This window comes from Megalobrama amblycephala, linkage group LG4, assembly GCF_018812025.1.
Source record: "Megalobrama amblycephala isolate DHTTF-2021 linkage group LG4, ASM1881202v1, whole genome shotgun sequence".
In the NCBI taxonomy this organism is placed as follows: domain Eukaryota; kingdom Metazoa; phylum Chordata; class Actinopteri; order Cypriniformes; family Xenocyprididae; genus Megalobrama; species Megalobrama amblycephala.
Window position 1 is genome coordinate 23,774,895 of NC_063047.1, and position 16,879 is coordinate 23,791,773.

At 40.5% G+C, this 16,879-nt stretch overlaps 1 protein-coding gene across 4 annotated transcripts; it reads right to left on the reverse strand.

Annotated features, from left to right (window-relative positions):
- Window positions 1-233: 233 nt before the first annotated feature.
- On the reverse strand, window positions 234-16,874 carry lrsam1 (leucine rich repeat and sterile alpha motif containing 1). 4 transcript variants are annotated; one of them, XM_048188426.1, is made up of 25 exons: window positions 16,753-16,874; window positions 16,290-16,447; window positions 16,084-16,140; window positions 15,904-15,948; window positions 15,742-15,819; window positions 15,595-15,663; window positions 14,972-15,056; window positions 14,595-14,716; window positions 14,381-14,471; window positions 14,132-14,241; window positions 13,991-14,020; window positions 13,784-13,906; window positions 13,027-13,166; window positions 12,842-12,886; window positions 7,512-7,582; window positions 7,174-7,273; window positions 6,697-6,784; window positions 6,429-6,503; window positions 5,550-5,630; window positions 5,172-5,267; window positions 3,278-3,376; window positions 3,060-3,191; window positions 2,888-2,957; window positions 2,600-2,763; window positions 234-2,289 (listed from the first exon to the last, which is right to left on the reverse strand). In XM_048188426.1, exons 2-25 carry the CDS (start codon window positions 16,359-16,361, stop codon window positions 2,167-2,169), a joined length of 2,166 nt encoding a protein of 721 aa, XP_048044383.1. In that variant the 5' UTR covers window positions 16,362-16,447; window positions 16,753-16,874; the 3' UTR covers window positions 234-2,166. The 4 variants fall into 4 exon arrangements, with proteins under 4 accessions (XP_048044383.1, XP_048044385.1, XP_048044381.1 ...); XM_048188428.1 differs by having other exon boundaries at window positions 16,290-16,387; window positions 16,753-16,794; XM_048188424.1 differs by having other exon boundaries at window positions 16,640-16,784.
- Window positions 16,875-16,879: the final 5 nt, after the last annotated feature.

Genomic DNA, 16,879 nt, shown 5'->3' on the forward strand with positions numbered 1-16,879 from the left:
GTTCGTGTGTGTATGTGTGTGTGTGTGTGTACATATACATATATATATATATATATATATATATATATATATATATATATATATATATATATATATATATATATATATATATATTATGTATGTATGTAAAATTTATATATTATGTGTGTGTGTGTGTGTGTATTATAAAAGTCATATGCAGTTGCAGTATGTAAAAAATAGCCCTCTTAATTCTAAAAGGACACTAGAACACATTATTTTAGCAGGTTTATTTTGCAGATGTGTGACAGGCGTGATAACTCACACTATTAAAAATGAACAGGCACCATTTCAATGGATGTGGTTGGTTGGGTACAATTATAAAAGCTAAAAAAGAATACATTATATTATGAATATGCAGACAACAAAGGAAAACATGTATGTGATAACTGAGTGTAACATTGAGATTCAATCTCACTTGGTCATCACAGGTAAGGTGCCTTTTGTATAGTATCAAATGACCACAAACTTTATCCATTTTTATAACAAAATAAACGCAGGAGGACTACAGTGCGTACATAAGTTAATAATAACCTGCCAGAGGGTAGTTTATACAGTAACTCCTACTATTACTATGGTCTAGAAGAGTTGTTTTTTTACTTGTTTTTGGTACACTATCATGTACTGATTGCACATTCTGCTAAAAAATCTTTCAGCTTTCAGAATTTTTTTTCTTTAATGACAAATGCAATTTGAGCTGCACAGCCAATAAAAGACATATTTGTCCAGTCCAGTCCATACAGCATAACTGAATCACACAAAGCACACAGATTAAAAGGTTCTGATGTGAATTATCATGCTAATAAACACTTCAAGATCATTTCTTGAAATATAAATGAATACGAAATTAAATGAACATTGTTTTAACTACAGACATACTAAGTTCTTTTTTCATTCTGTACATATGACGAGAGAAGCAGACTTGCATATAAGAGCACTTGGATGAAGACAGAAGTAATTTAGGAAACACTATTGCATGTGTGCAATACTTGAAGTCGCTGAAACTGGACGGTTGACAGAGTAAAAGGACTAGCAGAACATTTGTGAGGTTGATTGTTTTGAGTGTTATATAGCAAGTACAGTGCCTTTCACTTTCAACCTATTATTTCACTTTCAACCTGTTCTGCAGTGTTGCCAAGTCAGTTTAAACCATTTAAATGCAGAAGGCTCGATTCTGTTAATCTAAAAACAAAAAAAAAGTATTAAGCTTAAAATTTATACTAAAATTGTAAAAATGACTTTAACACCCTGAACTGGTGCTCTCAGATGGCACTGCAGAGTAAAGGTCAGTTCACACCAAGAACAATAAGTTTAAAAACAAGTATAACCATAATTATATTAGCATCCACACCAATGGACGATGGCGTCCTGTTCATTATAAGCACAGCAAACGCTGCAGTTATGTCAGCTGCCACTTTAAATGTTTGAGCTCTTTAATTTGGGGTAGATTCTGATTGGCTGTCAATGTTTTTTATCCTCCTGGAAAAATAAAAAATTGTTCTGAAAGTGATTCAAGTGATGTGATTCCTTTGTGTTGTTATCGTTATAGCTGTGGTGAGGACTTCCTATTCTCAGAGAATTAGAATTATTAAAATGTATCTTTATAGTTATTGTCCTTGGTGTGAACAGCCCTTAATGGTGATGCAATTTGGTCCTACTATATGATGGTGATGCTAGAATAACATTATGGGCATGGGGGGACTGTCTCATGTGGATGAAGATGTAGCTTTACAATGGAGAACATGCAAATATTTAAAAAATTTAGTGGGGGGGGTTGACATTAAATACAGAAAAGGCACAAGTGCTTTAAGCATGTACATCAAGGGCAATACTAAGACTCAGTTAGTATATATATTCTACTCATTTTTTTAGTTAGATGAACCGTTACCAAATAGTTTCTTACTGTTAATTTATAGGAATGTGACTAGCTTAAGATGAACAATGAACTTTTTTGCCATTGGACAAATGTCTTGCTGTTTATGTTCCTCTTTGATTGGCCTAGTTGTTGCAGGAGTGGAAGAGAAAATCCAGTAACTTCTAAAGTGCTTGAAGGTTCACAGACTATGATTTCATGCAGCAAATGGGACCAATAACGACACGTGAGGTATGATCCTGACCACAGAAGGACTAGGTGGATGCTCGCCGGCTTCAGCCATGGTAAAGACGGACACGCTGAGATACAGAAGCACGGCACAGAGGGCAGGACTGCAGGGCATCGCTGCAGGTCTGGCAACAGCATACGTGTCCACACGGCAAGAAGATCACATGTGACTACACAAAGCAGAACAGGAGAGGAAATTATGTGTTTTATTTAATAAGGATGCATTAAATTGATCAAAAGTGACAGTAAAGACTACATTGTTACAAAAAAAAAATTCAATTTCAAATAAATACTTTCTAATAATAAAAAAAATCAATATATAAATTAATATATTTAAATAGAAAACAGCATTTTAATTGTTTTCATTTTTAAATATTTATTTGAATACTTTTTCCACTGTTTTAATTAAACTTGTTAATATTTGCATTAATAATTAAGTTAAATTACTTATATTACTTAGCAAATTAGTGAAGGCTTTACCTCACGTTCCATGCACACCACACACTCGGAATTGCTGAATCTATCAGGGGCAGTGGGGGTCAGAGGGGTGTTGGGGGTCAGTGGAGGAGTGAGCTGCTGTTGAAGTGGGGCGCTTGGAGTAGATGGACCAGCTTCCTGTATCTCTTTCACTGTTTTAGGCAATGCTGAAGGGACAAACATGTTATGATACCCGCAATCACAAATGAAAAACAATAACACTTGAGTAGAATTCACAAATGTCACTAAATTAAAAATAGAATGTGGTCAAGAGAAAATGTGCGCTCTTACGGTCAGACAGAGTGCGTTCTCTGGCCCAGTGGAGAAGAGCTTTCTGCACGCCAACCTCATTGATGCCCAACTGTATTAAAACAAAAGAAGTTCATGAAAGAACATTTTAAAATGCCAAGACATACACACACTTTCACATATGTGGTGAAACACAAAGGGAAAGATGGCAGACCTTTCTAAGGTCTTTGGCGGTCATGTGTCGCAAGGCCTCAGCAGTGATTCGGTGGTGAGCTATGATTGGCAGGTAGTGTTGAGCAGAGAGTTTACACAGCATATTCCCCAGATCCCTATCCACAGCTGCTTCCTGAGGAGGAAGGAGAGGACAGTAAGTGTCTGTGATTTAGTGATTTAAACACAGGATCTCGAGGCCTGTAGAAGAGCTGCTCTGACCTGCATACGCAAAGACAGCGGTTTAGCATCCAGGAGCCTCTGATATTGAATCATCCAGTAGTTCTGCTGATTGGATTCACTCTTCTGTTCCAGCTCCATCTAAAGAGAAAAGAATAAACATCCTTAGTATCATTTCTTATACATGTTATAAAGGTCCCAAGCAAATATAACACTATGAATTATCATGCCATTATCTGAAATACATTTTTCCATGTTTTTTTTCCCTACACAGAATAACAAATATACAGATAACAGAAAAATTTGCCTCAAGTGAAAATTGTAGAATATTATTTCCCAAATTAACAATGCCCCAACAAATGACATTAATTGACATGACATTAACAGTAAAATGACCAGTAAAAAAAATACACAGCAATAAAATAAAATATAGATAGATAGAACAATACATAAAACGACAGATAGAACGATACACAGAATGATAGATAGATAGATAGATAGATCAGAATAATACATAAACATGATAGACAGACAGATAGATAGATAGATAGATAGATAGACAGATAGAACAATAGACAGAACAAAAGATAGATAGATAGATAGATAGATAGATCAGAATAATACATAAACATGAAAGATAGAACAATACATAGAACTATAGACAGAACGATAGATAGATAGACATGATAGATAGAACAATACATAGAATGATAGACAGATAGACAGATAGATAGATAGATAGATAGATAGATCAGAATAATACATAAACATGATAGACAGACAGACAGATAGAATGATACATAGAATGATAGATAGATAGATAGATAGATAGATAGATAGATAGATAGATAGATAGATAGATAGATAGATAGATAGATAGATAGATAGATAGATAGAACAATACATAAAACGACAGATAGAGCGATACATAGAATGATAGATAGATAGATAGATAGATAGATAGATAGATAGATAGATAGATAGATAGATAGATAGATAGATAGATAGATAGATAGATAGATAGATAGATAGATAGATAGATAGGAATAATATATAAACACGATAGATAGAACAATAGACAGAACAAAAGATAGATAGATAGATAGATAGATAGATAGATAGATAGATCAGAATAATACATAAACATGATAGATAGAACGATACATAGAACCATAGACAGAACGATAGATAGATAGATAGATAGATAGATAGATAGATAGATAGATAAATCAGAATAATACATAAACATGATAGATAGAACAATACATAGAACGATACATAGAACCATAGACAGAACGATAGATAGATAGATAGATATAGTTCAGAATAATACATAAACATGATAGATAGAACAATACATAGAACGATACATAGAACCATAGACAGAACGATAGATAGATAGATAGATAGACAGATAGACAGATAGATAGTTCAGAATAATACATAAACATGATAGATAGAACAATACATAGAATGATACATAGAACCATAGACAGAACGATAGAACGATAGATAGATAGATAGATAGATAGATAGATAGATAGATAGATAGATAGTTCAGAATAATACATAAACATGATAGATAGAACAATACATAGAATGATACATAGAACCATAGACAGAACGATAGAACGATAGAACGATAGATAGATAGATAGATAGATAGATAGATAGATAGATAGATAGACAGAACGATAGATAGATCAGAATAATACATAAACACAATAGATAGAACAATACATAGAACGACAGATAAAACGATAGATAGAACGATAGATAGATAGAACGATAGATAGACAGAACAATAGATAAATCGATTGATTCAGATCAATTCTTGATAGATCAATTGATCCACATCAATTATCGATAGATCGACTGATCCGGTTTCCAGTGTCTCCACTTGAGAAATTAAGGAAGCTGGTCCAGAATCACTCACCAAGACCAGCCTGAGCTCTTCCTCCCTCTGATCTTTCTGTTTGAGTAACTGCTGCAGTAGGTCAGTCAAAGCGGTCCTCTGGTCAGCCAGCACCTCCTTCCACACACACAGTGAATACAGTAAATACACACACTCAAACAATACAAAAGAATCATACTCCCAGAACACTGTGATAACTCATAGAGGTGGTGTGAGCATGATACTTAAACAGGAATTGGATGAAATGGCTAAGTAATCAGAGAGAGAAAGAGAGATGCAAAAACAAACAAGAAATGTGATGTGCGACAACAAACAGAGTGATGGTTACTCCTCTCTACACTCCACAGCATGATGAAGCACTGAAAGAAAAGCACCACATCATCTACTGCTGCTACGTACCTGCAGGTTCTCAGTGTCCAAATTCCTCCTCTTAACCTCCAGCTTTGTCAACTGCAATAACTCTGCCTCTATGAGTTTAATCTATGGATACAAGCATACAGTGGGGGTGTGAATGGCCCCATGGAGACATGATAAAACAGCCATTTCTGGGGCTCTGCATCCAATGAGAGGTGGAATGTGAGAAGCATGGGCTGGCTGAAACCAAAAAAGCTTTTAATGACTAGAATGACTACACAAGACCATCTTAAACATTTTTATATTATAGACCTTATGTAGCCCCGCCCCTTTTCAGCACTGCGCTCATTGTGTTCTGTCTTCCGGTTTGTATTTCCATAGCATGAAAGTTAGATCTTACAGATTTATGAATGAACCGCTCATTTTAAAAACGTCCCTATCTACTGACATTTATGACATCCACTTCAAACATTACAATGCTCATGATAACCTTCATTAGCTCTACAATAAGTAAATCCACTTCACCAGAAAATTACTCTTCGACAGCAATGCCATAGAAATATACAGAGCTACTGCAAAAACGGAAGTTCAAACACAGAATTCTAAAGATGGCTGCACACTTGTTTCTCTGGCGCATAAGGTCTGTAAGATGACCACAAAATACCCACTGAATTGCTTTGTTAATGAATATACTACTGTACAAAAGTTTGGGGTCAGGATTTTTTTTAAAGAAATTTAACCCCATATTTTTGATATTACAAATGACAGTGTTGATAAAGTAAAAAAAAACTTCATGCATGCATTTGTTATGGTTTATCCTCTGAAATAAACTGGAGCCCAGCCAACCAGTAATATGATATAAATCCCTGTATCTGTGAAGTCTTATTGGCTCTTAAATCCTAAGGGAAACTTCAATCATCATACCTGATTACGGATGTAAGCGTGCACACTGTCCTTCTGAAGCTGGAGGGCTTCAAAGGCGGCCTTCTGCATTTCCTCCTGTTGAAAAAGAGCCAATAAGGGTTAGTTAATCCTTTTAGACCTATTAGACCAGCAATGCACCACATGTAATATTTATAATAGTTTATTAATGTATTTTGCCTGTGGAGTGAATGGGTGGATGGAGTGCAGACTAATTTTTAATACAGAATACAGATTGTGTACTCTGTAAGTTAGTGAATTGAATAGTTACCTCTTGAAGGATCTGACTAATGGCTTTGCTTTTGTCTAGCTGCTGCAGGGACAACACTTGGTCAAACTTCTTATCCAAACTGTCCAAACTAAATGAAGAAAAAGAGAGATTAAGACAGAAGGAAAAAAAATAGGACTGTCTACTCACTTGACTATCAAGCATTGCAGTTTCAAATTAGTTTTTTGTTCATGAACAAGCAGCACATTGTCATAGTAAGTGATGGATGTAATCTCAAAATCAGAGAATGTGTCTTGAAATCTGCTCACAAGCAGTCACAAGTGACACTTTTGAGACTAATGTTAATACAGAGAGTAAACCGTCTTGTTGATCTGATCACACATGATGGTCAGACAAGACGGTTTACTCTCTGTATTAACATATTGATACCAGGTGTAAACAGAGTCAAAAGGTGCTGGACAGAGTCAAAAGGTGCTGGACAGAGTTCAAAACAATATGTATTGATAGGACGTAAAGCACCTCCTGCAGGTCTCAGACACCAGAATCTGTGTCTTGGCTTCCCTGGCCTCCTGCAGTAACCTTAAATAGCAGCTCTCTGACAGCATCCTCTGCATGGCACCTGCAAACATGTGTATATATAGACTTACATAGACAGTAGAGGAGTTTAAAAAAAATACTGGGGAAAGAGAGGGGGAGTGGGACTGATGCAGGTATGATTCAAACTACAAGTACTAAACATGTCAGAAGCATGTCACCTCAGATTTCTAATGACTTGCCTACTAAATACAAAGTCAATTTTCTTAGATTATAAAACAATAAGGTAATTTTAAAGATAAATGTAATTTCTAAAACATCACCTGCCACTTCCTTCTTCCTAAGAGAGTTGGCTTCTTCCTGCGTGATGGCAGTAAGGTGTTCCATTCGTATGCTAAAAACAACAACACATTCATAATTTTATCTCTATTCAAATAAAACAAAAATAAATTTAAGATGTCACTGTGGCAAGGGGGGCGTGGTTTAGCGGAATCTGCAACGGGAGAGAGAGGGAGGAGACGCGCGGTGTCTGAGTGGATTAGACGCAAATGATAAACACCTGTTTCTTGTTTCAGTAATTGGCATGGAGAGAGTATTTAACGCCAGGAGAAACAGGAGCCTGCGAGAGAGAGAAGGACTACTGGCTGTTTCCCCACTCCTGGATATCTGCTGCTGGAGTGAACTGTGAATTTGCTTTGATTGTTTTGTGCCTATCTGCATGCTGTTTTGGTATTATTTGTTTTTGCTTAAAATAAACAGCCAGTAGTCACCGCTGACCCTGTCCTCTTCCCTCCTTATTTACGAACTTTGTTACACTGGTGCCGAAACCCGGGGGCGAAGATGGATGCCGCCGCCATGCCAGAGTCCTCCGCTGCGCCATTTGCGGAAATAATTACATCCCTCGCGGTAATGCAACATGACCAACACCAGGCCCTGCTGGACTTAAGACAAGATCAGGAGAGGCGGTTCCAGGCCGTCCTCCAAGCCCAGCAGGAAGACCGCGAGAGGTTCCGGAGCTGGATGGACCGGGAGGCTTGGCCGGGAGCCTCGGACCAACGTGCTGTGCCCGCCCACCACCCACTCAATAAAATGGGGCCTGAGGACGACCCGGAGGCATTCATCGACCTATTTGAAACGTCCGCCGAGATCTGTGGCTGGCCTCGGGACCAGTGGCCGATGCGCCTGGTCCTGTTGCTCTCCGGGGAGTCCCAGGTAGCGGCACAGCAGCTTCCGGTGCGGAGCCTCCTGGACTTCGACGACCTCAAGAGGGCCATCATCCACCCTTCGTGATGGCCCAACAGCTCCGGGACTCCTGCCACAAATGGTTGCTGGCCGACGGAAGTGACGTGGAGGAGATCATCGACCGAGTGGTGCTGGAGCAGTTTACCACTCGGCTCCCGAGGAGAACGGCCGAGTGGGTCCAGTGCCACCGCCCCACGTCGCTGGAGTCGGCTATCCAACTCGCGGAGGATCATATGGTGGCGTGCCCCGGGGTCGGCGAACCCTTGTCATCAGCTTCTCTCTCTCCCTCTCTTCCATCTCCTTCTCTCTCTCGCCCTGTCCCTTTACCCAGGTCTCGTCCACCCGGCCCTCCTCGAGTCCCGCCCCGGGGGCGGGGCGGGAATGGCCATATTCCTTATGCAGCTCCCAGAGTCCCACCCAGGCTCCTGTGTCTCCGCTCTCTCCACGCCAACCGTCTAATCCACCCTCTGCCACTGGAGCGGCAGGGAAGTCTGGGCCGGCCTGTTGGTGTTGCGGGGACCCGGGCCATTTCGTGGACAGGTGTCCTGTAATGGAGGTGGGAACAATGGTCCGGGTCCCGGATGCCCCGCAGGCTGCCCCCGGTCAAGCTGGGTGGTACCAAATACCTGTGAGTATCGAGGGGGGTACCTATCAGGCATTGGTGGATTCAGGATGTAACCAAACCTCGATCCATCAAAATCTGATACAATCCGGGGCATTGGATAATAGCCGCGTGGTTAAGGTGCGATGTGTGCACGGGGATGTGGTAGAGTATCCTATTGTGCCAGTCATTATTCAATTCAGGGGTCAAAAGCATAGCGTTGAGGTGGCAGTTAACCCGCACCTCCAGCATCCGTTAATTTTGGGAATGAATTGGCCAGCGTTTACAGAATTATTAGGGGCTTTGTGTACGGATGCTTCTTGGGGAAAAAATGCACTGGAGGGGAGCGTGAGTGTGCAGGCGGGAGAGACTGAATCGGGACCTCTGAGTACTGCCTCAGGGGAACAGAGCGAAATCGAGAGACTTATTCTCTCGGAGAGCGATGATTTCCCCCTGGAGCAGTCTCAGGACGAGACGCTGAAACGTGCGTTTGAACAGGTCAGTACCATCGACGGTCAGCCTCTCCATCCTGGACAACCGCTTACCTATCCATATTTTGTAATTATAAAAAATAGGTTGTATCGAGTGACCCAAGACGCTCAGACAAAAGAAGATACAACCCAGTTGTTAGTTCCTAGGAGCCGCAGGGAAATGCTTTTTCAAGCGGCTCATTCTAATCCAATGGCTGGTCATTTATGACAGGGAACGACACTAAATCGCCTCATGACCCGATTTTTTTTGGCCGGGCATTCACGAGAATGTGCGCAGGTGGTGCACGGCTTGTCGTGAATGTCAGTTGGTAAACCCACCGGCCACCCCAAAAGCGCCTTTGCGCCCCCTCCCATTAATGCAGGTCGCCTTCGAGAGAATTGGCATGGACCTCATCGGGCCATTAGAGCGATCAGCAAGAGGACATCGTTTTGCATTGGTCATTGTGGATTATGCAACACGATATCCAGAAGCAGTGGCTCTCCGCAGCATTTCCGTTAAGAGTGTTGCTGACGCACTGTTTTCTTTAATCTCCCGAGTTGGGATTCCTAAGGAAATCCTCACTGATCAGGGCACGTCGTTTATGTCACGGACGTTACGCGAACTTTACGAATTATTGGGCATTAAATCGATTCGGACCAGCGTCTTTCACCCACAAACGGACGGGCTGGTCGAACGTTTTAATCGCACGCTTAAAACAATGATTCGTGAATTCATACAGGAAGACGCCAAAAATTGGGATAAATGGTTGGAACCTCTGTTGTTCGCTGTGCGAGAGGTCCCGCAAGCCTCCACAGGGTTTTCCCCCTTCGAGCTTCTCTATGGTCGTCAGCCCAGAGGGGTGTTAGACATCATAAGAGAGGCTTGGGAGGACGGACCTTCTCAATCTAAAAACGAAATTCAGTATGTGCTGGACCTGAGAACAAAACTCCACACTTTGGGGCGGCTATCTATGGAGAATTTGTTGCAGGCCCAGGATAAATGGTTGGAACCTCTGTTGTTCGCTGTGCGAGAGGTCCCGCAAGCCTCCACAGGGTTTTCCCCCTTCGAGCTTCTCTATGGTCGTCAGTCCAGAGGGGTGTTAGACGTCATAAGAGAGGCTTGGGAGGACGGACCTTCTCAATCTAAAAACGAAATTCAGTATGTGCTGGACCTGAGAACAAAACTCCACACTTTGGGGCGGCTATCTATGGAGAATTTGTTGCAGGCCCAGGACAAACAGAGCCGGCTGTATAACAGGGGGACCAATTTGCGTAAATTTGCACCGGGAGATAAAGTTTGAGGTCACACGGCAAGTTGGAGAGCTCGATTATGAGGTAATACGCTCAGATAGGAGAGGAGCACGTCAAATTTATCACCTCAATCTCCTGAAAAAATGGAATGAGGGAGAATCAGTGATGCTGGCGACGGTGATTAGCGGAGAGGATGATCTCGGGCCAGAGGCGAATATAAAACAACAATCTCTCGCACTGGCCCCAGGGGGAGATCACCTCTCGCCCTCCCAGCTCATTGATTTAACCAAATTACAGGCAGAGTTTGCTGATGTGTTTTCTCCCCTACCTGGCCGTACAAACCTTATTCAGCACCATATCGAGACAGAGCCGGGCGTGGTGGTTCGCATCCGGCCATATCGCTTGCCTGAACACAAGAAAAAAGTAGTTCAGGAAGAATTAGGTGCGATGCTTGAAATGGGGGTAATAGAAGAATCCAATAGTAACTGGGCGAGCCCGATAGTTTTGGTTCCTAAGATGGATGGCTCGGTCCGGTTCTGTGTGGATTATCGCAAGGTGAATGCTGTGTCGAAATTCGACGCATATCCAATGCCACGGGTTGACGAATTGCTTGACCGGCTTGGTACGGCTCGTTTTTATTCGACACTGGACTTAACAAAGGGTTATTGGCAGATCCCCTTGTCTCCATTATCCCGAGAAAAAACAGCTTTCACGACGCCGTTTGGATTACACCAATTTGTTACACTTCCGTTCGGGCTGTTCGGGGCACCGGCTACCTTTCAGCGTCTGATGGACAGGGTTTTACGGCCCCATGCTGCATATGCGGCTGCCTATCTAGATGATATCATCATATTTAGTAATGACTGGCAGTGGCATATGCAGCATTTGAGGGCAGTCTTGAAGTCGCTGAGGGGAGCCGGGCTCACGGCCAACCCAAAGTGTGCAATTGGGCGCGTGGAAGTAAAGTATCTGGGCTTCCACTTGGGGCATGGACAGGTGCGTCCCCAAATTGATAAGACGGCAGCAGTTGCGACCTGTCCGCGCCCTAAGACCAAAAAGGAGGTGAGACAGTTCTGAGACAGTCCGGCTCCCCGGCCTGAGTCGGGCGGTGGGGGTATGTGGCAAGGGGGGCGTGGTTTAGCGGAATCTGCAACGGGAGAGAGAGGGAGGAGACGCGCGGTGTCTGAGTGGATTAGACGCAAATGATAAACACCTGTTTCTTGTTTCAGTAATTGCCGTGGAGAGAGTATTTAACGCCAGGAGAAACAGGAGCCTGCGAGAGAGAGAAGGACTACTGGCTGTTTCCCCACTCCTGGATATCTGCTGCTGGAGTGAACTGTGAATTTGCTTTGATTGTTTTGTGCCTATCTGCACGCTGTTTTGTTATTATTTGTTTTTGCTTAAAATAAACAGCCAGTAGTCACCGCTGACCCTGTCCTCTTCCCTCCTTATTTACGAACTTTGTTACAGTCACCATTTGCTGTGTGTGTAACTTCTATATACACTACTGTTCAAAAGTATGTGGTCAGTAAGATTCTCTTCTAAGAAATTATTACTTTTATTTAGGAAAGAATACATTACATAGCTTAAAAGTGACAGCAAAGACATTTATCATGCTACAAAAAAAAATTCTAAAAAAATCTGTTTAGAATAAATGCTTCTAAATTGTAATAATATTTCACAAAAATACTGTTTTTACTGTAATTTTGATTGAATAATTGCAGATTTTTTAAAGTGACTTCTTTAAAAAAAAAATCTGACCAACCCCAAACCTTTAGTCTGTATATCTAAACAACAGATTCTGATACAGAACTAATGTCCCACTGCAGTGTTTGTGAAACCAAGTTAAAATAACACATCTTCCTGACCTGATCTCCAAAAATACAAACCCGTAAACACTGACCTAATATGGGTTTGGTCAAAAGCACTCTGTGTTTTAGCGCTGTTCAAACAGCTCAGTACTTGCAGTAACTCTGGACTGTGGATTTCTTAAGTGGTGCCATTAGAGAAAATTCACTTAGCAAGAGCTGCATTGATGGCAGGAGCCCATACTCCATTAGAGTTCGACCCATGTGTAATATCTACTCACCGGTCCTCCTCCAGAGCTTGCAGAAATTCAGCACTCTTTGCCTGGCTATAATCAAATGAGCACAAACACACAACAAATAACCACCATTAAAGTACACAATACTAATGGATTTAGCATGATTAAAATGACAGTAAAAGCTAGAGAAAAGCAAGACACTTAAAAATTGGTTCACATTGTGGCCTCACCGTTTGTTATCAAGCAGGAGGTCAGAGATGCGGCCCATGACAGCGCTCTCTGCCTGACGTACTTTATCCAGCATTTTCAGCCTCTCTGCTTCCTGGACCTTCTGTTGCTGAGACACACCTAACTCCAACCGTTCCTGCTCCTAAAAGACAGAAAAGCACAGAGAGGCGTCTTTCTGATAATGAGGACATGGTAAATAAAAACGTGTTTTTGTAAGCTATACACTGACAGCATCATAGTGTCGGCACGGATATGGCCCACATCTGGTCTGCGTGTAATCCACATGTACCAGATGTGGGCCAGATCTAGGCCAAACTATGTTGCTGTCTGGTGTAGTGACTGAAAGAAATTGTGAAAGAAATTAACACTTTTATTCAGCAAGGATGCATTAAATTGAACAAATGTGACAGTAAAGACATTTATAATGTTACAAAAACATTATATTTCAAATAAATGATGTTCTTTTGAACTTTTTTCTTATTCATCAAAGAATACTGAAAACAAATGTCTCCTGGTTTTTACAAAAATAATAAGCAGCACAACTGTTTTCAACATTAATAATAATAAGAAATGCACAAAATCGACAAATTAGAATGATTTTGGATAGCTAATGAAGACTTTCTATAAAAATAGAAAATAGTTCTTTTAAATTGAAATAATATTTTACTACATTACTGTTTTACAGTATTTTTAAATCAAATAAATGCAGACTTGGTGAGTGTAACTCACTCAAGTGATTAAAAAAATCTAAATGGTTACCAATTTGACAGACTGCAGGATGTCTTCTTTGCGGGAGTTGTTGAGGAGGAGAAGCTGAGTATGTTCTCTCTGTTTCTCTTCAAGAACTTTCTCAAAGTTCAACTTTTCCAGCTGTTTCTGCTCCTAGTGTAGAAACAGAGAGCGAGATGTAAATACTGCTTCACTGGATGATCTAACAATAACAAAAAGAAACTAAATCAAACATACCTTTCTTTTCTCATAGTCCATGAATTTGCTCTGCAGTGTCACAGAGAGAGAACAGCGAGTCATTTTTACATTAACAGAGAAAATGCCACACCAACACGTTTAGGCACTGTATGAAATGACTAATAAATAGTGAAGACTGACCTGCCAGGCCATCTCCTCACCATCAACACAATCCACCTCCTGCTTCCCTTCATCATGCTCCAGCACAGGCAGAAGATACTGGGATGGAGGGCAATAATCCAGACCCATCTCTAAAAAAAAACATCAAAATATGAACAAACCAGATGCACAGAAATACCTTGTTCCATCAAGGCTTGTGCATAATCTGTACTGTATACAATCTGTATTCATTGTACTGCATCTAACCAGACTATAATAAAAGATCTGTACCTGAGCAGAGGTAGCGCTGCACTTCCTCTGTGCCGCCCATGCACACTGACGCAGGTGGATAGCTCATATCCTGAGCATCCAGGATCAGGCTCTGCGACACCACATATACACATACAGATATAAGAATGTCTTTGCAGTGGTCGCATGATATGATACAACACAAATATGCCTCAAAATCTTTATCTTATGTGGGCCAAACATTTAAGATACTCACTTCTAGAGTGCGAACACTGGCCAGTTCTTTGGGTAATTCTCTGATGCTGTTCTCACTTATGTCCAGTGTACGCAGGCTGCTCATGTGACCCACAGACACAGGAATCACAGTAAGGCAGTTCCCTGTCATCATCAAAACATTTTGTTAATTTAAGTGGTTTAGGCTTTTATTACCATTTAATTTGATGTACAATGTGCCTAAAAAAGCCTAAACTCCACTCTTTAATAAAAAAAGTCAAATGACTGACAAATTTTTACTAGCTCTCTGACATGGTTTAACAACTTTCTGGAATCTTCTGCAGTGCTCTAAGGAAAATATTTAAAAATGGATATTAAAACATGCGCATAAATATATTTTTTAAAAAGCACAAAACAAACCTTTCACATTAAGTGTCTGTAGATGTCGTAGATCCCCTATAGAGTCTGGTAGCTGTTTTATGTGGTTCTTCTCTACATTCAGAACCTTAGAGAAGAAATCCAAATTTTATGTAAGCAATAAATATAAAGGACACTAATTATCAATGAAACAATATTTAAAGAAAATTCATGCTCATGATCTTTCAAAAGCTTGGGGTTGGTACAATTTTTTGTAATGTTTATGAAAGAAGTCTCTTATATTCACCAAGGTTGCATTTAATTGTTTAAAAATACAGTAAAAACCGTAATATTGTGAAATATTATTACTCCAATCTTGATCCTTCAGAAATCATTCTAATATGCTGACTTGCTGCTCAAGAAACATTTCTGATTATTATCAATGTGTCCTTGCTGAATACAAAAATATTTCAGAACAAAATAAATGTTGTAACCCCAATCTTTTGCAAATTAGTGTAGTCCACCATGACACATAAATGTACCTAGTGCTTCAAAGCGATAGATGTCAGTATGTTATGCATTTCATATGTGTATTGACCAATCAGCATCCAGAACAGTGTTCTGTTTTCAAGTGTCATATATAAGAAACAATTCACATTAGCTTAGTTCATATACAATAAACATACCTGCAAGGACAAAAGCTGCCCGATGTCATCAGGAAGTGATGTGAGCTTATTTTCATGCAGATCCAACACCTTAAGAATGGACACACATGAGATGTTGGCACTGGAGAGAAGTGTAAGACAGGTATGTCATCGATCAATTTCTCTCACCTTTAAAGTTGCTAAGGCACCAGTGCAGCAACCTTTAGGAACAAGTGACCTCAGGCCATTTCCATGAAGAATTAACACCTGCAATGAAAGTGGAAACTGCTGTCAAAAGTCTGTTCGCTTTGACCAACAATAGTTAAACAACACTGCAGTCAACTGACTCACTTTCTTCTGGAGCACTTTACATATTGAGAAGGCACTGGAGGGAACCTGCAGATATGCATTTCAAATATGTAAAAACTGTTGTGATATGGATGGAAGCAATCAGGTCTTTCTGTTTCTTGAATGAAAATGTCTCCAAAATGTAAATAATGATTGCCATTCATTAGGGTTTCAGTAACTCACCTCAGTAAGCTCACAGGCAGAAATATCCAGAATATCATCAGCACCTGCTTCTTTGGCCTGCACAAAACATAGGCATGTGGGTTTGGATCAGAAACGGTGCACTGTGACAGTAGGATGTTGCTATAAAAAGGTTCACTGCTGATACTTATAATCTCTAACATAAACAAATGTGGGGGCGTTGCAATGCAGTTACGCTAGAAACTCACCAAGCAAAGCTGGTACTCAAGTCGTTTCTTGGAATCTTCACTGGGCTTCTTCTTTTTGGAGAACAGAAACATCCTGAGGCCAGTGAGATTCTGTTTGTCTAGTTAAAACCCCACAACATCCACAAAAGTCACTGGATGTTAGCGTGACACTTGACTGACTGTGACAATACCAAAGAAACAAAGTGGGACAGAATGGACAAATTCAAGTAGGGCAAGAAACACAGAAGTAAAAATACAAATGATAATCACTCGATATTCATAAGACTTTACAAGTGCCCCATTTTCATTAGAATTTGATGGATATCGAAACCAGATAGATCAACATTAACGATATAAATAAAAGGACATACCTTACACGAAATGAAGAATATATGCGAATAACCGTCAGCGCGATAGCTAAATTATTTCATCAAAACATGGGCTCCTTGAAATATTTCAATATGAATTTATTGCCCCTTGTTACCTTGTATACTCCCTCCCTCTCTGGCAGGACACAGACCAACACACACAACAGGAACAACTTCTCGGGTGTTGTGAATGACGTAATGCGTCGCCGCAGTGTGAAAGGTTGCTCAGCTCTCGCGATACTT